General features: G+C 45.1%; 1 protein-coding gene across 1 annotated transcript in view; it reads right to left on the bottom strand.

Moving 5' to 3' along the window:
• rgs6 (regulator of G protein signaling 6) overlaps positions 1 to 20959 on the bottom strand; it is a 32722-nt gene extending 11763 nt beyond the window's left edge. The window contains 5 exon segments of the mRNA XM_068721634.1: positions 110 to 216; positions 342 to 392; positions 1389 to 1488; positions 20874 to 20921; positions 20924 to 20959. Coding sequence (XP_068577735.1) covers positions 110 to 216; positions 342 to 392; positions 1389 to 1488; positions 20874 to 20921; positions 20924 to 20959 — 342 coding nt within the window.
• Positions 20960 to 22266: the final 1307 nt, after the last annotated feature.

Here is a 22266-nt window from a genome sequence, read left to right as displayed (position 1 = left end):
TCACGCAATAAACATATCCCTATGATAAACTACCATCACGTCAATATTCTATATTTAGTGGCCTCGCAACACATATCAAGGATACACGCGTAAGAGGAGCTTCCTGTACCTGAAAGCGATAAAGGGTTCCATCATCTTTAAGTGTCAGGACATGGTCAGAGATGGGGAAGATGTAGCCATGGGCAGTGACAAGACTCCCAAGGTGGATGGCTTCAGCTGTCGACATGAGAGAAAGCCCACAGATGGGAGGGGGGTGGGGGGGTGCATTTGAAGTTACTATATCCTCTTCTATTGAGCTCTATTGTGCTGACATGCAATGACAGATTGCTCAGCAGGCTTACCTGGATCCTCGATGGAGAGGTTTTTCATCAGCCACTGAACAATGTCCGTCCCTGGCATTCAGAGAAGGACTTTGGTTAGAAGTGGCGTCACAGTTCTACATGAGCAATGGTTTTTCGACAAAGGCTGCAAACTCAAATGAGCTTTGAGGAAGTGTTTGTGATTCGTCTCTGAGCAAAGCAGTTTGTTCAATATAACATAATGTTAACAGGTTCTCTCTCTCTCTCTCTCTCTCTCTCTCTCTCTCTCTCTCTCTCTGTGTGTCTCTCTCTCTCTCTGTGTGTCTCTCTCTCTCTCTCTGTGTGTCTCTCTCTCTCTCTCTCTCTCTCTCTCTCTCTCTCTCTCTCTCTGTGTGTGTGTCTCTCTCTCTCTCTGTGTGTGTCTCTCTCTCTCTCTCTGTGTCTCTCTCTCTCTCTCTCTCTCTCTCTCTCTCTCTCTCTCTCTCTCTCTCTCTCTGTGTGTGTCTCTCTCTCTCTCTGTGTGTGTCTCTCTCTCTCTCTCTGTGTCTCTCTCTCTCTCTCTCTCTCTCTCTCTCTCTGCTCCTGGACAGCACAATATTTGGCCCGGTCATTGCGCATTGGCACAGAGGCTGCCGGGGAAAGATCGAGAGGTCACCGGGCCTGCGGAGGCAATGCGAAGCAGTGACTCCGAAATAACCTTTTGGGGGAGCTTGGAGTGACCTCGCCGTCCAACACTGGTGACTCATGTCGTACACAAGCACACGCATGTACAAACACATGAAGGCGTACAGTGCATGCACACAGATGGACACAGACGGAAAAGGAGAAGGAGGAAAAAAAAGCGTGAAGGGCAGCGTCTCAGTAGGTTAGGTCTTCATCTGCTTCCAACTGTAGAAGCAGCAAATTAAATGAGCCCAAAAAGTCACACACACACACACACACACACATACACACAATCATCATAACATTGTGTAAGTCGAGCCGTTAAAAAGAAGAAACTGCAGCATATGTAAATGTGCAGTGAGAAGCAGCCATCTGTAGTAAACAGGAACATCCACTCCATACAGGCCTACGCACACAAACACCAACCTGACACCACACTGGGGATCTTGGAGAGGAAGCTTTTGACAGTCCGGATGGCAACACCTCCTGCTTTCTCATCTTGTATTCTTGTAACAATGTCTTCAATCTGTGGAGAGGCGAGAGGGTGAATGTGTTAAAGAGTAAAACAAAGTAAGAAAAAGGAAATCACATGATATTTTCTACAGCAGTCATTTCAAATGCCTCCGACTACACGACTGGGGTTATTGTGCATTTTTTTTATTTTTTGGAATTAAAATATCCAATGTTAGGATATTTTTACTACTTTTCAATCATAACAGGAGCTCTTTAAAGTCAAAAATTAGATTCAGGATCGAGTTAAAGCTGCATCGACTGATGAACAAGAGCAAGCTGTAAACCCATCATTTGCATTCTATCGCTTAATAAAGTTGCTGAAGAAGTTGCGGAGGTCTGCGCTCTCCGAGTGCCCTTCCAGTTCCCTTCCAGTTCCCTGTTGGTTCGTTACTATGAGTAAGACCTTTCACAGTAAACCTACACATACACATAGATTAGCAAAGCTTTAAATTCAGATTCAGTAAAAGTCTCATATAACATATGCAGTTTTGATAGTAATCTAAATTGACACTCGGTGGAATGGACTCTATAAAACTCAGACCTTAATGATAGAACGGGTCAAAGATTCAGTAGATTGAGTAGTTGACTGACGCACACACACACACACACACACAGTATTTGTAAGGTAATAAAGCCACACGTTGGGGTGATTTATCTATCTGACAAAGGGCTTCAGTCAGGAGCTTCGGCCGACTGAAAAAAAAAAAAAGACTGTCGCAGCCATTCCCCAGAGGCAGAGATAAACATCACACCTCCGACACAGCCAGAGCCGCAAACACATCACACACCAGCCACCTAAATTTAGGCTCCGCACAGCACAGCACAGCTCGCCACTACACGGGGAAGAGGAGCGCACGCACACACACACACACACACACACACACACACACACACACACACACACACACACACACACACACACACACACACACACACACACACACACACACACACACACACACACACACACACACACACACAGGAAACGAGCCAACATCCAGTCATTCAAGGATATGGACACGCCTGCACAAACGCACACATACAGAACATAAATCCATATACAGAGTCCTAAACACGCACACAGAAGCAGGTCACTTATTTTAAACAAGCAGTGTTGGTCAAGTCCTTGAACAGGTTTTCTATTCGGCATACTGTTAAGCAGTCAGGTCAGGTCCCGTTTGGACGTGAGCAGTCTGTGCTTCGTTGTAGAAATCAATCTACATCAAAAAGATCTCGACTTTGCACACTCGCAGCCAACCATATGCAGCACAGTAGCCGCCTATTGCATTCTTTATTGCTCCCTTAGCATCTGTCTAGTAGTGGGGTTTTCAAGCCTTTGTGTCAAATGTGTGTTTCACCTGTATGTAGCATGTTTCACATGTTCGCTGGGGGGACTCTAGCATTTACACACAGGCTTTTATCAACTTTGCATTCTGAAATATAATATTGTCCCCAGCCCACTTCTTGATATGCTTTAGTTCTGCAACATTTTGTAGCTTTAACACCAAAAAAAAATGTAAAATATCTACTGGAAAAGTGGACAGCAAGGTAAAGAGAGAACAAGAAGTGGAGACTAGCGCTGCAGCACATTTACTAAACCACCATTACAATCAAAGGGAATCATCTTCCCTGGCAAAGCATTAAATGGATGATTCATTCAAGCGCTCCATAAATCTACAACAAAACACCCAGATGCATATGGATTTAATAACACACATAATGCAGAGCCGAGAGGAGGGGGAGAGAGAGAGAGAGAGAGCACTGCGTGGCAAGACAATTACCAATCTCTTACCATAAGTTTGAGAGAGTGTTTGGAATGAATTATTGAACATCCACTATAGAGAATTACTGCCTCGACTCTTGTTGATAAATCTCTCTCAGTCTGGGAGGGCGAGAGGAGATGGAGAGCTGCGTCCGCCCTCCGTGTTTCAGGTCCGCTTTCTTCTTCTTCTTCTTCTTCATGTGAGCGTAAACAGTTTTACATGAGCACAATCGGGGGGCACCGCAGATTAGCACCGACGCGTCGCACTCTTTGCTTTGAAGACGAACCTAAACAACAGGGGGAACGCTTTGAAATCGGCTCTGTTCGACCCAGGAATTCTCAAATCCCCCTGTGACAAAGCAACATGCGAAGGATTAAGTCCTTTTGTTCTCATGTAATAATGGACCTTGGAATGGATATAGCAGTATAGAAAGGAGAACACATTATCTCCCTATAGGATGACAGCAGACAAGAAGTACTTGGCACAGCTACAGAAAGTGCCCATCGTATCTCCTGGATGTACAAGCTAATGGTGTTTGCAGCTTGGTGTGGAGTGTTTTTGAGAGATGAAAAAAAAAAAAAAAAAAATGTTCTGCTAGCATGCGATAACAGCACTTTGCCCTTCGCCACCGAGCTCTATAAATGATTATCAGGAGAACACTTGCGTATCTTGCCACCATATGTTTGCGTTCGCTGCACACACGTGTGCAAATTTGTACCGATGCATGGCTGCGCCTGTGTGTGTGTGTGTGTGTGTGTGTGTGCTGTTCATATTATCTTTTATAGCTCTGAGGGCAGCGCTAGCGCTCTATGAGGCTACATGTAGGAGGGTAAAGGTGGATGGAGAACGTGAGGGAACAGCTAGGAGGTGAATGCCAACAACTGAAGCCGCCACTTAATGAAAAGCATTTCCTTCACATTAATGTCAGGGAAGGCCTGCAACGCTCCAATGTCTCAAACAAGATCATTACTTCCTGTTACATGGCTTTGTAATTGGGTTAACTTAATGAAGTCAGATAAAACCTAAATGAGAGCGTCAGTGACATAAATGACCATCAAGAAAACGCGACGCGTTGGACTAAGTGCGGAAGCATTCACTTCTCCTGCTAATTGAAACTACAGCCTTTTTTTTTTTTCCTTCTAAAAATGGCCAGAGATGGAGCTATTAAAAACTGTCCCAGTCTTCAGAAATGAGACAGCTGCTAAAAGATGTATCAGGCGGTAATGGGCGCCATTAATGATTCAGCAGTCATCAGCGGGGCTCAGGCACACTTGTCATTGTTGAAAGACATTCGGGGTCTGCGAGGAAACCGACGGACGTCCAGGTGACGGGGCGGAGAAGAGTTATATATTTTACGGGCCTGGAGATAATTTATGACGCGTCAGCGAGAGCTGGATGAAGATGAAATAGTGATGAGGCCCGGAAAAGTTTTCAAGTTAGCCGAGTCGTTCTCTCAAACACATAAAAGTAATGTTCTTTCTTGTCCCGTTTTGAGTATTCCAGGATTTGTGTTTGAAATGTACCCACGAGTCGTATAGTTTCACATTATAACAGAAAATCTTAGTCCTTAATTAAAGAATAGAGCATAACGACAACACAAGCACATTTGCATTAGCACTCATTAGGACTGTATCGTATTATATTATGCATAATGCTATTATATATGAGAGCATCTAGTTGGATTTTACTGCTCAGTGGAAACACAGCAGCAGCAGGACGTATTATTCCTAATGCGACAGTAGAAGAAGAAGGCATTCTTCTGTTTATTTAAATCTGGAAAGAAAAATAATTATATATTAAGAGACACTTCTCAAGTACTACAGTGACGTTCAAAATGATGTCCAGTTCCTAAATCAACGTGCGCCTTATCTACAGCTCCTGCGCTGTAATCCTCAAGGCGCCGATCAAACACAGCTGATTGGAAGTCAGGCCGGACGTATCGCTCTACTCTGCAAAACACTATGAAATTAAACGCTTTCATTTTTGCATATTGTTAGGATCGCTGCATCCATGGACTTTGAAGTCCGTTCCTTCACAGTGAGCGACCGAGGCTTCACTGAGCTCTCCCCCTCAGCGTGTTGTCATAAGCGCTGCCGTTTGCAGTATTGATGTTTCCAGACACTCGTGGGCTACTAGGACACCGCTAGCATAGTAGCCTCTCTTGGTCTGTAGCCTTCTTCTTTGATCCATGTGTACATATTGTTCCCGCTGACTTCTGACTGGTTTTAAACGTATTCTTATAGACATCAAATTAGAAGAGATTGTTTGATATCTAACCAATTGGGATTACTTTCTTAGATAGTGACATTTTGATTTTATAAAAAAAAAAAAAAGACTCAAAATAAATTTTCTGTGCATTACTACATACTAAAAACATATTTATCTCTTTTAATTCTTCCTTTAAACAAGCATTAAAAGGGCACACATTGGACTTTGCACATTCTGAAACACTGTTCTGTAGATCTTCAGACTACAAAACTATATTTTTTTCCTCCTTCATTGCCAATATACTCGCGTTGAGGTCTCATCCAAATTCTCCTCATTCACTTTCACCCCATTTTACAAAAAGGACACGCGCCTCATTCTTCTCAATAATACTGTACTCAAAGCCGTTATGCTTATTTTGTCTGCAGGCCACAACTCAATTGTATAATGACTACAAAACAATTGCATATATTCATTGCACACGTTCTGTCCTGGCCTATAACTTGCCAGATATTGTGAAGTAACTTCTCCAAAGTACACAACCTGTCACCGGTTGACCTGTGCGCCATGCCGTGCGCATAATTAAGTGAGATCCAGCTGGTGTGAGCTGCCCTGGGGAACGAAGTGAGAATAAAGCCTGCTGGAGAGAGAGAGAACACCCCCCCCCCCCCTCCCCTCTTCTCTCTTCCGTCCTTCCACCGCCACTATCCAACGCTCTTAGCATGCCCAGTCGTGATGAGGAAGCTGTGAGAGCTGGATCTGTCACACTGGGGGAACAGACACTGCCGCGCAAGGAGCAACACAGCAGACTGGAAAAAGCCCGGCCGACCGAGCGGAATGGTCAGGGAAACTTATATTGCTCTGAAGACGCGCGAATGAATCACACATTCACACGCTGACACACAGTCATGTGGGTAGCGTGTGCGTTTGACCACACAAAGACAAACAGGTTGCCTCAAAGCTCCTGGCGATTCTCACCATCAAGAACAAATCACCTGCTACGCTTAATATTGCATTTCAGTGAGGCATCAACTATGTTCTGAAAGAGACTTATTCACTCATCCATCTCACCTCCAAATTGCCGTCTCCACAGGAATGCCCTGCAGGGAAAGGCTTTTCTCTTCTGCAATAAACAACCGTTTCCCCCATTGTGTCCGGCAGCTGAAATAAAAGATGGCTTTTACACTCCAGCGAAGCCATTTTCCCTTTTGCCAATACCTTTCATGTGTAATCCCTGTAATCATTAGTGGCGGTGGATTATGAATGCACTAAAATGAATTGTTTGAACGTGGAGAAAAGGAATCCTATTCACTTAAATCTGGACTCTCTGGGTTGAACAGCCTGCTGAAGGTTAAGCGTATGCTGGATCACATCTTTGTATTGTTCTAAATGGCTTGGTGTGGCCAGCCCCCACAATTAAGTCACAATTTTCGCTCCCATTCTTTCCTTAGGTCAGGTGATGCCCTGTGGATTCATGTGTAATTTAATCACATACCAGGCATTAGTAGTCTCTTTAGCTCAAGTGGCGACAACACAACAGAGACCCTGTCCTGACAAAGAGGCCCAGAGGTACAGGACTGAATGAAGAGTCCAATTAGCTGCTGCTTGATTGCCCAACCAGCTGGTTGTCCCTCAGGGAAACATGCTGACATCCAGAAGAGCCCGACTGCGCCGCTGCGCTTCACTTTGAACCAAACCGCACCAATGTGTCGGGACAGAGTGTTGATGAGGACGTTTCTCACTTGTTGGGGCCAGTTTGGGATCCCTCATGGTGACTGATGTGGGTGCGAGGTGGAGACTTTGGCGATGGGATGGGTCGGTGTGCACGTTTTTCAGCTTAGATTCTCCATCTCCATGGCAACACAGGGGCGAGAAAGAGCCAAGCAATTAAAAGTTTGTGAAGTTCGGCTCCGGCATGGGCAGGAAGCCAGTTTGAGTAAATAGCAATTACAGATCATGCTCTTTGGATGGGAGGGATACTCTTGTTGTCAGTGCTTTCTGACTCTCTCTTTTTTATTTTTATTTTTAAAAGGAGGAATTAATAAGCTCTCTTCATAATCCCCCAAATCAAGAAGAAGATACTTAAAATCAAAGCTTTGGAGTTGGCACAATTCTTGCAATCAAAATTCTAAGACTAGACTGAAGAGAGCATAAGCCTATAGCCACAAAGCGCAGTGACTCATCAGGTCACCTTTCTGTTGACGAGACTCAAGGAGGACAGAAAAAGATCATCTCCCCTCTTGTAAATGTCTGTTGTTAGATACTCCACGGGTTGCTAAGGGCTTGAGTGCAGGGAAAACAGGAGTCGGCTGCTTCTAGAACAGATAGTCCACTCCAAAACAAAAGTGGTCTGTGCAGATACAGAGGCCACTTTGAAAAAGAGACGTCGTCTGAAATGAAGCAGCCGCACACGTTCGGCTGGCTGCTTTTATAGGCCGGTTTTGCTCTGCTGTGTATGAATCTGCGTTTATTACTTTTCAAAAAGGAACCAGAGCTACAACGAGCCAGAAAAGGTCATTTCCTCCGGGGAGAGAGAGAGAGAGAGAGAGAGAGAGAGAGAGAGAGAGAGAGAGAGAGAGAGAGAGAGAGAGAGAAAAAAATCACATTACCTGCAGTTCACTCCCCTCTGCAAGATTTACCTCAGAGATCATTTATGAACAGCAATTTACATGCAGGGAAGGTACTTTCACTGCAAACACACCTCTCACACCATCTGCATTTTGAGTGCCTGTGGGACTCTGTAAAGGTTTGGTTCCTAATAAGGTCCAGCATCCTTACAGCCACTAGTCTGTAATTAGGGAAGAAAAGGAAAGGAAGGCTATTGGCGTGTGGAGTTATGAAAAACAACAGAGAGTCGTAATGCGACAGCTCGGCGTGGAGAAACTGAACAGATTGTTTCGGGGGCAAAAAGCATCTGCTGCTATCTTCCTGATTGTCAGTTTCAAAGTAGTTCTTTCCAGAGGAGGGTTTTCTATCATTTATCAGCTTCTTCTTTTTTTTTTTTTTTTTCTCTCAGTCACGGGAAAAAATACAAGCCTCGCCTCTAAGTCATAGCGTGAACACTGTTATGCAAGACAGGGGGGGTAAGCTGCTAAAATGTAAAAGTGGAAATCGACAATGGTGTGACAGTGTCGGGTGAGTGGCAATAGATAACACTGTGCTATTCTGAGGATGTGGGTGAGGATGCTCGCCGCTTAGAGCCCCTATGGGTGAGGGGGGGGGGGGGGGTGGAGGGGCCTCGGACTGGGTACAATTCTGTCCGCCGCTGCCAATTTAGGAGCTCAGTGGCTCATGGAAGCTACTCTTACACAACGGTGATACTGCGTTTTGAGTTCATTTTGAATATTTTCCACTCTCTTGATCGATATCTTTTCATTCTGGCTTCGTATCTGGGACACCGCACCGGCTAATCGGGTAATAATACCTGCAGGAGATTGGTTTGAGGTGGTAAAAGCTCGGGACCATCTGTCTATCTTTGATGTTGGCATCGTCCCCTGATGCGCCACTCCTGCCGATCCCGTTCCTTAAGGCCTGGCGGTAATTGGGTTACAGATGAGAGAGGAGAGGAGGCGTCATCAACCCCGGGTTTGCCTCGTCCCTCACTGGGCCCACAAGCCTGTTCTTGATGTTTGAGACACTGGAGACAAATTCTGTCATCGCCGAGTTGAGTCATCTCCAAGGAGAGGAGAGGAGAGGAGATATTTGGGCTTTTGAGGTCGACAACATAACTCCCTTCTTTCAATATTTACACCAGATTCTACTTCATCTGTTGTAGCTGGCGATACACAATCAAGACTTTCACTCATTCCTCTTGCACTTGCTGATGCATTACACTCGATAGGCCTGATGCAACCACAAAAGACATGCAGCCAGCATCTGAGAAAGACAAGACGCGTTCTCTAGTAACAACAAAAAAAACGCAAGTGGTGGGCAGGTCCAGCCTCTCCAATCTGCACTCAGCCCCGACCATTACAACACATGCATGTGGTTCTCTAGCCTGTCATTAGTGATTTGTTGAATGGGGTGATGTGTGCACGTGTGTAGCATATAGAGGCACTCCACAACCAAAATGATGCATCACATCATAATCAGCTTAGCCAAATTTGAATATACAGGAATGATTTTTATTTCCTTCTTTTTCATGTCATCATTCTATAACACCCTCTCTCTCTCTCTCTCTCTCTCTCTCTCTCCCTCTCTCATCTCTCTCTCTCTCTCTCTCTCTCTCTCTCTCTCTCTCTCTCTCTCTCTCTCTCTCTCTCTCTCTCTCTCTCTCTCTCTCGGGAGGCGGTATGTTTCAATCCTCCACACATTTAATGCCTCAGCTCAGAATTATACTGTTCCTCATGTGCTCCTCACACGCAATCGGTGAGTAAGAGTGGCCCTTGACCTTTCAAGATGCATGGATTTCCTGTCGTGGCTCCTGGTATATACGTAAGAGGATTTTTATAGCTCCGCTGTGTATCATTAAGCTCCATCTCCTCCACCCTCCCTTCCGCCGTGGTACGACAGTCACTCACACACTGCTGTAACTAGAGACTCGACGTCCTTATTACCTGTGCTGGTTCTCCCCCGTGAGTGTGGGAATGCTGACTTAAGGGCCAAGGCATGTTACTGTGACAACAGAAGGACTAAGTGAAAAGGGCTGTGAAAGAGAGAGAGGGGAGCACAGGGGGCTGCGCCTCTGGTCTCTCACAGATCTCAGGAAACTCACACAAGCTGCAGTCAGACAGGCGAGCGGCGGCACATTCGCCGGCGGTTCTGTGTGCAATACGGATATTTTTTTCTCGGAGCATCATTTCAAGTCTGCTGAGGCGCCGTGGAAACCGCTCCGTTCTCGCCGGGTGACAGATTTCCAAAGCCGGCAATAAAGCTTTGTCGCTGCTTACTCGTAGTAGGCACGGGTAATGAAATTCTGGCGGCCTGGCTGACACGTGAAGGGAAAACCTCATCTCACAATGCCACTGGGCAGCAAGGCAGCGCCACACACCTGTAATGCGCTTTTTTTTTCCCTGCCCTCCGTCCCAGCGGGGATGACTACTCTTCATTATAGGGACCTGCAGAGAACATGTCAGCAGTGCTGGCCTTTGTCACTCTGTCATCCTCTCCCTCACACGCCACTTGTCCAATTTCCATCCTGTAATCGTCTTTTAATGAAACCGAACGACGCCTGGGGAAGCGCCTACACAAAAAAAAAAAAAAAATGTGTTTCACAACAGGACAAGTGATAGAGCTGTTTATCCTAAAGGCTGATTGACTGACTGATAGAATCAATGTATACTGAAGCAAGAGCACTACAGTAGGTGTTTTAAGGCATCAAATCCTTACTCACTGCTGATTGATTATCCATAATGTCGACAAACCACCTTCAGCGCTCGCTAATGCATTGCCGGGCAGCGACCAAATTTGTTCATAAATCTTTTATTCTTTCACCTCAGGGGAGTCAAAAATGAATCATCTATTATGTCGGCAAAGCTAGAATTTGCAACCTCACCAGCTCAATCTCCTTGAAGTATTGAATAAGATTCCGAGAAAAGGACCGGCCATGCTTTTTTGGATCTAATATCCTCTCAACATATTTCAAAGTGAAGTGTGCTTTTCTGTTTTCGTTCCCGGCTGTATGCTATCGGTGCATGACAGCTGGCTGTAATTTTTAGCAAGGGTTTGTGAAGGCAATCTGCAGAGCCACACCTGCTTTGGGACTTTGCACATCAGAAAAAAAAATGTCTAGTTATTTCCTCCACAACTGCAACTGCTAAAAGCACTTCTCAGACCAGGGTTTGGGATATTCCTATCTTAACCTATGAATAAAATATCATACATAAAGAATAACTAAAAGAATAACTGTAAGAAGAAGAAAAAAAAAAAAGAGAGTCTGACCACCGCAGGGAAGTTTGCAAATTGTCCTCTAAAATCTGTTTTTGGAAGGCAGGACACTGTTGACCTTGTATTATTGAGATAAAAATCTACAAAGCCCGAGGCATTGATTGCAAAAAGGGCCATGACCTGTTTTATACAAAGACTTCTGCCAAATGTCCTGCCCTCTTCCTTCTAATGCAAGTGCATTTATAATTAATGTAATACTGACGTGCAAAAAGTTCATGATAAAAACTAAAACCTTTTTCTCATTGATTGTCATACTTTAGCTCAAAGGAGACCATACTTTACCGAACAACATTATTTGGCAAAAAGAGAAGATTTAGCTCATCGCAGTGTTTCCCCAAAACTGATCTGGTGCTATTCTAAAAAAAATGAAAACGGACACAAGCCCAGGACAGTTCAGTACGACCGCCCTTTGTGAAAATGTCCACTCATAACCAGAGTCACAGTAATGAGATTACTATTTTGGGTGAATTATTTCAGTTTCTCTGACTGTGGAAATGTGATGTTTGCACAGTCGGAGAAGATGAACAAAGGCAGTAAAACGTGGGTCTCACAGGTGAAACACGAGACGATAGAGGAGTTTAGTGTGGGGGCGGAAGCTCTGCAGGTGCACCCAGTGAATAATATATTCCTCATAGTTGTAGGTGAGGTGTACGGGAGAAAAGACATAATATTCAGTGTTTGTAAAAAAAAACAAAAAAACAAAAAAAAACCATGAACCAATCGCAAATGAATATACCTCCTCCCAGTCGATGCACTGCGCTGACTGAAAATTCGGATTCGGGGACAGCCCCTAGCAATGTTCACACCCACAGCCCTCGCTGCGGAAACAAAATCACACATCTATGAATGTGCATTTTCTCCTTGCTGCCAGCTGTGCCTCCGAAGCGTGGGAATTTACCACGTTGGCCTCCTCTCGGTGTCACCACCCCAATGCCGCGTCGCCGCTGCCGCGCTCTCGTTGATGCCTGAGCCCGATCGATCCTGATTATTACAGGCTTAAAAAAAAAAGGGCCTCGCTACTCCCTTCCTCCTGTCAGCGAAGACCAATTCCCATTTAAAGCAAATGCAGCGGTGTCAAATTCACAGCTCGGTGTATTGGAGGGTCTAACTAAATTAGGCTCATGTTGCCCGACACGCGTAAGAAGGAAGGTGGGATTAATAAAAGGGTCTCCCGCTCTGGTAGAAGATATACGACACTTGGTTCAGAGGACTCTGAAAGAAATTGTATTCAGGCAAAACAAAGATGTAAATCGCTAATAGAGCTTGCCCTTAGTGACAAAATGGAAGAGCAAGTTCAACCTTTATCAAGCCGAGCTTAAGCGTCAATCTACTCCTTCGCTGATGTTTTCCTCTCACTCAGCTTGATGAAAGTAATCACCGCAACGCTATGGATTTGGCCTCTACTGTATGAGTTATTGACAGAGCAATTGGAGTGGAAACGGGGAGTAGGCACACAGCAAGGTCTCCCACAAGGACATATCTATTATTTTCAAGCCAAGGAGGAAGAAAGAGGAAAATCTGCCACTGATTATCTGACTCACTCACATAATGTCAAGTAGTCCAGCCTCCATAACGCCACCAATTCAGTTTGAAATCCCCACTGTCACTTTTGACAAATGGGTTGCTTTGTGACTGAGGCTGTGACTAAACCAGACAAACACACCAAGGACATCTCAGTCATTTGTCCAATTAATTTCTAAAAAGGTTGGGGAGTGGTAGTGACAGTGTACTACTTAACCGAGGAGACGGGGTGGTCTGACCTGAACCGAGGTTTGGGGATGTGGTTTTGGGTTGGGGGTGCAGGTCCATGCTCTGGAGGGAGGCCAAATTGTCTGGTCTCTCTCCTCCGCGGGCCGTTTAGTCAGACTAGCTGGCCGTGGCGATTAACATTCGGGGGCGTGGGTGACTCATCCCCGCTTCAGCCTCCTCGACCCCGAGACAAATTACATGGAGTCGCAGCAAGACACGTCATCGTTACCTGAGGTTCAACGGTGCACAGATGACACTCTGTCTGTCTCCCGCTCATCTGAGTCAGACCTTCTATTTTAAGAGCAACTCATTCCTATCTATCAGGTGTGTCTATTAACAATTCAATACGGGGGCGTTGGCAGATGGTGCTGAGATTACTGTACATTTGTAAGGTTGTTGGTCACTGTATTTTCATTCTTAAAAAAAGGTATTTTAGTTAAAGAGGCGAGAGGTCTAATGAGGCACCCAAATATAAAATATCTTGTAAGCGTCACGTCGCTTTTCTCCTTCAGGGAACCATACTTCATCTGCTGCATTCAGCATATTGAGGACACTCTCATCGCCGTCTGGTCTGCCAAATAGAGGATAAAATGTACCATCAACAAAAAGAAACTGTCAGCAGTGACAAAATACTCCTTTTCTTTGATTAGCAGTGCAGTCGGAGTGAAAATGGGACACGGGGAGGAGCACTTCTAGACAAGATCCCCCGGAGGTTTGAACAAGTCGGAGTTAAAATTGCAGCCGAAATTGAAGCATGAAGAAGATAGAAGTTGTAAAAGAGGAAGAGTGGCGCAGTTTCCAGAGGCAGGGTCAAAAACCGGACCTGAAAATAACAACGGCCCTGCAGGAAGACGCAGGCGCGCATCTGAAAAGCGTCACTTAGTTTTCGCTAAATGTGAGAACTCTATACTGAAGTGCATTATCCCTGACCATATTTCCTTTTAATGCTCCTTTAAAAGTTGTTACTTTGCAGGAACCATCTGCTCCGGTGTCCTTAATGCTCAATCAACTGTTCAATTTTCATCAGCAGAATTGAGTAAAAGCAGACTTTACGGCTCGTCCTGAGCGTCTCCTGCACGCACATATGATTTGGTTAGCCACTTTAATGACCCGTGCTCATCAGCCTCCAATGCTGCTGCACCCTTGAAAACTAGATCAGTTCACAAAGTTAATCCATCTCCACGGCTTAATGACGCAACACCGGCCGTTAAAATAAAAAAAAAAATAAATAAAAAAAATAAAGAGGACAGAAAAGCTTAATGCAATTACAAAGTAAACCTCCTTTAAATGTTCATATTATGACAGACATGTATTGAAAAAGGGGTTGAAGATGCATAACTGGCATAGGTCTTATAGCTCCATGTTACTGGTCAACACTTTTCATAATGTTTCCGGGAAGAAAAAAAAAAAAAAAAAGTTATTGATATTCTTAAGCTCGTTCCTGGAAAGTATTTATGCTTTTTTTTTTTTTTTTTTTGCTTTGAGCCGGTTCATTTCAAGCTGTACAGCAGCATCCAGCCAGATGATGCATCATTATCAGTGACTGCCTCGTGGACTTTTGGGGTTCAATTTCAAACAGAATTTAAGTGCAGTGAGGGTATAGAATCATTGTCTCCGTCACTGTGAATGCAAACTTTTAAAAAAAAAAAGAAAAAGTGTGACAAAACCATATGGGACTGCGAGAGCTTGTTCTCTTTTTACGTCCTGTATTCTTACTACAGACAGTGTGTCAGCACCACCACAGGGCTGCAGTTTGTCCAGCGACTCACTGCTGTCAGACTGTCACCCCGAGGCACCGAGGACCAGCAGCTTTTTAAACAAACACACACACACACACACACACACACACACACACACACACACACACACAACACACACTAATGTCAGAGCCAGTTCCAATAACCCATTAGTATTTACTGCGCATGATGACACAAGAGTTTACCGTTTATTAGCATCATCAACAACAGTTTAACTGGGCACCAGTTTCCTATCTGATGCCATTACGCATCAACCCCGAAGACGGTTAATGGAAACATTATCCGATGTGGAAATCCTCTCCAATTGCTGTAATTGTATCCATATTTCTAGTGTTTCATATAATCCGCTCTGTAGGGGTGGAGTGAGCTCCTTCAGTGTCCTGCAGAGATGGCGAGCTCATTCAGAGCACAGAAGGGAGGCATTTAAGGTGGACCCGTGGACCCCTAGTGTGATTCCAAGCAGCCTTTTCAGCATGCGATAAGTGGGAGGCTCAGAGGGGGGGGGGGGGGGGGGGGGGGGGGGGGTTGGACGGCATTTAGAAGCGGGACACGGCAGTGCCAACCACAAAGCTCCCGATTAACATCACCCAGCGCATGCATATGCAGCTTTACACTACGAAGCGCAGTAAAACTGGCTGCATTATTAAAGTTGTTCCTCTAAGAGCACGCTGTCAGCAAAGTGTGCAAACAGGGAGTGAGAGCAGGAGAAGGCAGTGGCACAGGAAGGACTTTCCTCACTGGAGAGAAGCCTTTTATTTCAGTCACACTCATTCTCTATGGATGAGGTCAATAATCACACAGTGCGCAGGCTGCCATAAACACTGAATTATTATCCAATTATGATTTTTTTTTTATTTTTTTTTTTTTTAGCGGACTTCCAGGATTTTCATGTGTCGGTCCTTCTGCTCAACTGGAGAGAAGAGACAGGCCAACACATTAAACAATTGGTTATGTAACAGCTTTACAACTGTGACTGCTGTTTTTTAGTTTTTTTTCTTATTGACCCAACTTGGAAAGCAACCCACACTGGCACTTAGCACACATGCTTCAGCGTGACCCCCGATAAGCCCATTCCAGCGCGTCAGATTAAGGCTCCCGTGATGCAAGAGGAGACGGTGTTAAAACGGTCATACATGATAAAGCACTGGGAGAACTTGGCCCTCACAGCTTTTGCTGAAGCAATATCCAGAGCGTTTCGGCTGGACTGTGCTATCTTAAGTGCAGACAGGAACAGCAAGTAGTGGCCCATAGACACCTCGGATGGAGGTTAGACTTTAAAAGAGGAGAGGCTATACCCTCCATGTCACCCGGGGGGCAATTTCAGAGAGAGGAGAGAGTGCAACTCGTGGGGCGGCGGAGGCAGAAAGACAGGCAGGGCGAGCTTCAGGCAGGCGAGCTTCCGTCTGACCAGCGAAACTAGAGCAACGCCGTCCTCTCGGGCTCTTCAAACCAAACCAGCTGCCAGTCCCTGCTGTGGTTGGCGAATGGATGACGTGGGAAATCGCCGTTTGCAGTAATTTCATCTTCTCCTTTCAAATCGAGGGAGACTCTCTCCGGCAGAGCGATTGCCGTCGTTATCGTTTTAGATATTTCCAGTATGTCCATATTATCCGCATTATGGGAGGGAAGGGAGCTCCTTTTGAGTGTCCTGTCTTTAAATCATCCTAAACCCAACCAGCTGACAGTCACTGGTGCAGACAGTGAGGCAGCTTAAGGCTGGCATTGACAGTAATTTCTTCTTCCCCATCAATCAAGCTAGGTTAGTTTCAAAATCTATCCAGTCTGAAGGAATGACACAGGTGTGATGATAACACTCATGTTTCACAGCACCGTAATGTTCATGCAAATATTATTTCAAAGTCTGTCCAACTGCCTTATGTGTTTTATGACAACATTAAAAAGCCATCTTTTCTTTATATCCTTTATTTTTTTCCCCCTTTTAGTTATCCTCGCTCAACATTTAGAAGCACACATATACAAATAAGTCACGATAAAAAATAAAAGAAATATGCAGGATATGAATAAATGAATGGGGGGATATGATGTCTCAGAGGACCAGATATTTTCCAAAGATGGAATGCTTGAAATGAGCTTTAATTATTAATTAGCAAAGAGTAGAAGAAAGGCTGGAAACGGGAAACGTGGGGGAAGAAAAAGAAAACGGAAAGGTAGTAAAAAAAAATAAAAAAGAATAGCAGCTCTGTGGGCCGTGCTTTGAACTAAATGCTAATACCCGGCATGCTAACATGCTAATGTTTAGAGTCGGCATGCTAGCATCTTCTAATTTAGCCCTAAATGAAAGCTCATTCCGAAGCCAGCAAGCTATGCAGAGGATGCGGCTGTGACTCTGGAGGAGTGAAGGTTGGTGGTTCGATGCCCAGCTCCTCTTGTCCAACATTGAAATGTCCTCTCAGGACGAGACACTGAACCCTGAGTTGCTCCTGATGTTCAGACCACCATCCTGCTGCTCTCGGTGTACGAGTGTGTGGGTGACTGAGAGGCCAATTGTTTAGCTTTATAAATATAGTCATTTACCATTAAGCAAGGCTGCAAGACACCATTAGCAGCCTTTATTAAAAAAGGAGAAAGGGGACGCTGTCAGAGGAGCAACAAAGTCACCGGAATTCATCCACTTGACGATCTGTAGAACAGTTAATGGCAATCTCGCCGACACTTTGTGAGACATACAGTCTGGACAAAGTGGTGGACCGACCAATCCACAGACGGACATTGCCAGCTAAAGAGCCATGCTGTTAGCTTGGTTATAAAAAGTATTTCCTGCTACCGATTGATCTTACAGACGGATATTTTAAGAGCACCACGCCTTACCGGTGGAGAGGAAACTAGCGTATTAAGCTAGAACATAAGGCAGTTGCAACTTCGAACCAATCTGTACTCTCTGCTAATAGAGTGCTAAAGCTTACACACACACACACACACACACACACACACACACACACACACACACACACACACACCACACACACACACACACACACACACACACAACACACACACACACACACACACACACACACACACCCCCAAAGGCCACTGGCAACCGAGTAGTGCCTTTGAACTTCCTAGCATGGCTCATTACTAATATTTACCCATTACTGGCTCCTAAAACTCGTCGGGATAAAAGGTTCTGTGTGATTGTACCACTTTGGATTTAATACCCCGCCTTCAGGTACGAGTTGACTGCCGAGAATGATCCAATCAAAACATTTAATGAAAAAAAAAAAAGGAAGAGGGGGGTTCAACAGGAATCCTGAGCTCTGCGTGGGAAGGACGGGAGTGTTTGTCAATTAACTACGTGTGTCAAAAACCAGACAGTCATCACAGCCCCCCCAAGTCACAGAGGGGGAAAAAGTGGAAGACACACACACACACACACCACACACCACACACACACACACACACACACACACACACACACACACACTTAGGAACAAGAGATGTTAGCTATTAATAGTTTGTGAGCTTTACCCCATCAGAGCAGTAAAGTGGACCCTTAAGCTTAATTGCATTTCCCAGCACAGTAGCGTTTCTCATCAATAGTTTGAGTCTCTATTTTGTGTGTCTCTTGGTGCCAATCCAATTCATCTAGCGTGCCAGATTCTGTCTGCTGAGCACGGCAAACATAGCAAGGAAAAAAAACACACCGACCAGAACGGGCAGTGTGCATTAAAGCGGCATTAAGCTTGTGTATGAGTGTGTGTGTGTGTGTGGTGTGTGTGTGTGTGTGTGTGTGCGCATTTACAGTATGTGCGCACAACCTACTGGTGTTAGACCAAAAGTTCTTGAGGCAATAAGACATCCTGCAGTTATTGGATTGTTTTGCTTCGCTTCCTCTTTTTCGTGGGAGGAGAGAGACAGAGCGAGATAGCATCTGCAGCACCTACACTGCATGGACAGAGACAACCCCCCCCCCCCCCAGGCACTCAGCCTCTCTAATGGCTAAATACATCACATTCACCTTTATCCGACACAGCCTACACATTCAACTTAACACTTTTCCAACAGATGTATCCACGTAAGTGACGGTGTTTTATCGCATATACTCTCCGTGCATTTTCACAAAGGCGCTGGCCGCACTTTTTCAAATATTTGTGTCGCTTCGCTGAGACCACGCTATGTCTTTTTCGCTCCTTGCAATAAGGTGCCGATGTCTTCCAGCTGACAGGGGGCTCGGGCCGTCGGGATGAAGCGGCCAGTGTTTTCCCAGGCGGCTGAGCATATTGGCGGCCATCTGCCCCTCTGAAGGCAGCGCCCTCGCACTGCGCCAGCCTGCCCCACCCACAGAGTCCAGAGGCCCATGAAAGACCCCAGCACCTCTCTATCGTCTTCAGCTAGTGAGTGGAACAGAGGTAAAATATATCTATACTAAGACAATTATACTGTCTCAAAATATTGTTTCTTTGTATATAAAAAAAAAAAGAAAACGCCTTTGCTTAATCGGCTACTTCCTCAGCTTTCATCCCCAAAAGCTTTGAATCCAAAAAAATTCTAAAAACAGGAAGAGGTGGAAAAAAATCCCGTCACTCTCAGAATCGTCTGTCTGTTGTCACGGCGTATGACTAAAACATGAAATGATGTACATTTCCTCCGGCGGTATCCTGACAAGCAAAATCAAGCCTCTTAAATGCGTTGCCTGCAGGCACGTGTAGCGTTGCATAATAAAGCTCTGCCCATGAAATCCATAAAGATAGCCAGTTTTACATCAGACTACAGTATGTTCCCTCTCTGCAGCGTGACAGCTCCTTAGAATACATGGAGGATAATGACAACATTGAATAAACAATGAATGCAACTAGAACACGCGGTGCACACATATTTTAACGGCAAAGTGACGTCGGTCATGAAATCAAGGCTTCAGACAGACGAGGCATTTCTTCCCATTTGATTATAGTTTATGATTTCTACCTGACAGGTAATTTGCAGTAGACGGGTGAATTGTTGCTTGGCACTTTACGCAGCCAACTGCTGAGATTTGACTCTCTGTTCAGAGCAGCCAATCGCAGTAGCATCATTATCAGAAGTAGCGCGAGAGATTTATCAACTTTTTAAAAGAAGGGTCCTGACAGTTTTTTTTTTGTTTTTTTTTCTGTGTGAGCTGCAGATTTGAGATGTTTATTACAAAGATGGAGGTTTGCAGGAAATTCTTCAAGTTGTCACTAAGCCCCGAACGCCGCAGTGGGCACGCGGTTAACAACGAGCCTGAAAGAGACATTTTACCACCGACGCAGCCCGCCGTCAACAATTATTTCACATCCTGTCTCGCCCATGCCACCGCTAATCTGTTTAGAAAATGGACAATCATTAGGAGCAGGATGAAACAACAGATTTGGGGACAGTGGGACAGGATCTGTCAACTGCGGCCTGCTATAGAAGACTTTTTTTTTACCGTATCAAGACAAGCCGGCTCGGGGGGTAGTAGTGGATCCCTTGGTTTAAGTCTGATCAAAAGAAGCTTCTTTTTTTCCTTTTCTTTTTTTTTTTAAATGGCTGTCAGAATACTGGCACAGAAATAACGAGCTATTCCTCGGTTGAGGAGGAATAACCACCCCCTCATTGGCCGTTCCCAATCACGGCCCTTCGAGAACCGGCTACTTCCTCTCAGCCGAACATCCACGTAATTAGCCACCAACGCTGCTCGCCCTCTCCTTTCAAACAGCGGCTATTGAAAACGTAGGCACCTCTGGGATGAGGTAATTAGCCTTGACACCGAAAAGGACCTCTCACTGCCCAAACCCTTCACTGATGGGGACTGACAGCTTATTAAAATATAGGGAGTGCTGAAGTTTGCCAGACAAGTGATGGCACAGTACGGCGGTAGGAAGAAGGTCCTGAGAGACGGGTGGAGTTGAGCTTGTTTCAAGATGGTTGAAAGAGAGGCCTCCTGACACTTGACTGTCTGGTACATACACACCGACACGGACCAGTGGGCTGTCAGGAGCCCGTCCACGGGTCATTTCTCGCAGCCAATGTTCAGCCATTAATATAGGCCAGATGCTGTAGCGCATAGTCAGCCTTACCTTTCTGTAGACGATCATATTGGGGGAGTCCTCCTCTGAATCAGTGGCCGCCCCGCTCCTCCCTGGTCTCTGGACCCCTCCGCCATTTTCACTCAGTTCTGTCAAAGAAGCAGATGAACCACATCAACACAGGGCATCCACTGGACTGAGGAAAGAACCCCCCCCCCCAAAAAAAAGGACGACTCGATAAACATCAGTCAGCATTTCTATTTTCGCCCGAACACCAAAATTCCTCCAGCTTTTTATCGCCGTGACATTCAGCTGCCAAAATGTATGCCGCCGTCTCAGAGAGGAGACGCCTGTCAGTGCGGACAGATAAGAGAGCGAAGGTAGGCTGACGCAAGCTGAATATTAACTAAGCTGCCAAGTTAAACCTTCACATATAATACAGCAGCGAAGCCCCAACCATCCGCACCTGTGGGGCACTTCTGCAGGTCCCATGACGGATTATGGAATAGCTCAACTTAACTGGATAAATGAAAGAGTTAAATAAAGGTAACGGATAAATGGCTGAGATTTATGCCGCTCCACATGATAGTAGTCCCAATGCAGACACAAGTTCAATTGTATGACAAAAAAAAAAAAAAAAAGATTGCAACAAAGTATAGTGTCCAAATAACATCCAATTAAAACAAAATCAGTTCAAGTGAACACAGGTTGGGCTCCACTGCAGTACAGCATCAGCTCAGGGAGTCAGGACGGCAGTAATTATGAATACAGCACAGATGTTTGCCGACAAACCCAAAGTCAATGTGGCCTTGAGGAAATGACTCATCTTTCTTAAAAAAAAAAAAAAACACTTTATAAGGAATGAATGAACACTCACTGAGCTGATACTGAGAGTTTAACTGTGGTCAATGCGAGCCACTACGTTTGCATGCTATGCGTAATTTTGATACAGAAATAGATTCTTAGCATATATTGTACAATAGGTTTTAAAAAAGGGCTTTTTCTTGTTTGTTGGTATTTACAACCCGGACAGAGTCCCCATCACTTTCTCTCTCTCTCCCTCCCTCACTCTTTCAGGAGAATTAACTCTGCTTAACTAAGGATTTCCATAACCTGCGCTGACGACTGGGCTTCAACAAGCCCCCTTAGCCCCCCCCCCCCCTCTACCCTTTCGCCATTGAAGGCTCCTGTGTGTATTAAATGGGTTAAACCATTTATTAGTCCTTTAATCATGCTGAGGAAAGAGGGGTGACGGGGTGGATTACACAGTTGGACACATCATACATTTTCAGTACTTAAAACAAAGTGCGGGAGGATAAAGCTGCCAGGAAAGAAATAATCACACGGCTCACTGGGCCTTCACTCTTCACTGTAACAGCCATTTGTGTTTAAAAAAAGAACTATGACGAGCTTTTGAGGGGAGAAAGCACTGAGGACACAGATA

Source organism: Cebidichthys violaceus, unplaced genomic scaffold (genome assembly GCF_023349555.1).
Source record: "Cebidichthys violaceus isolate CVI_PGR_0920_01 unplaced genomic scaffold, fCebVio1.0.p SCAF_28, whole genome shotgun sequence".
NCBI lineage: Eukaryota > Metazoa > Chordata > Actinopteri > Perciformes > Stichaeidae > Cebidichthys > Cebidichthys violaceus.
The sequence above is the reverse complement of the archived record's forward strand: the minus strand, read 5'-3'. Positions and strand labels throughout refer to the sequence as shown.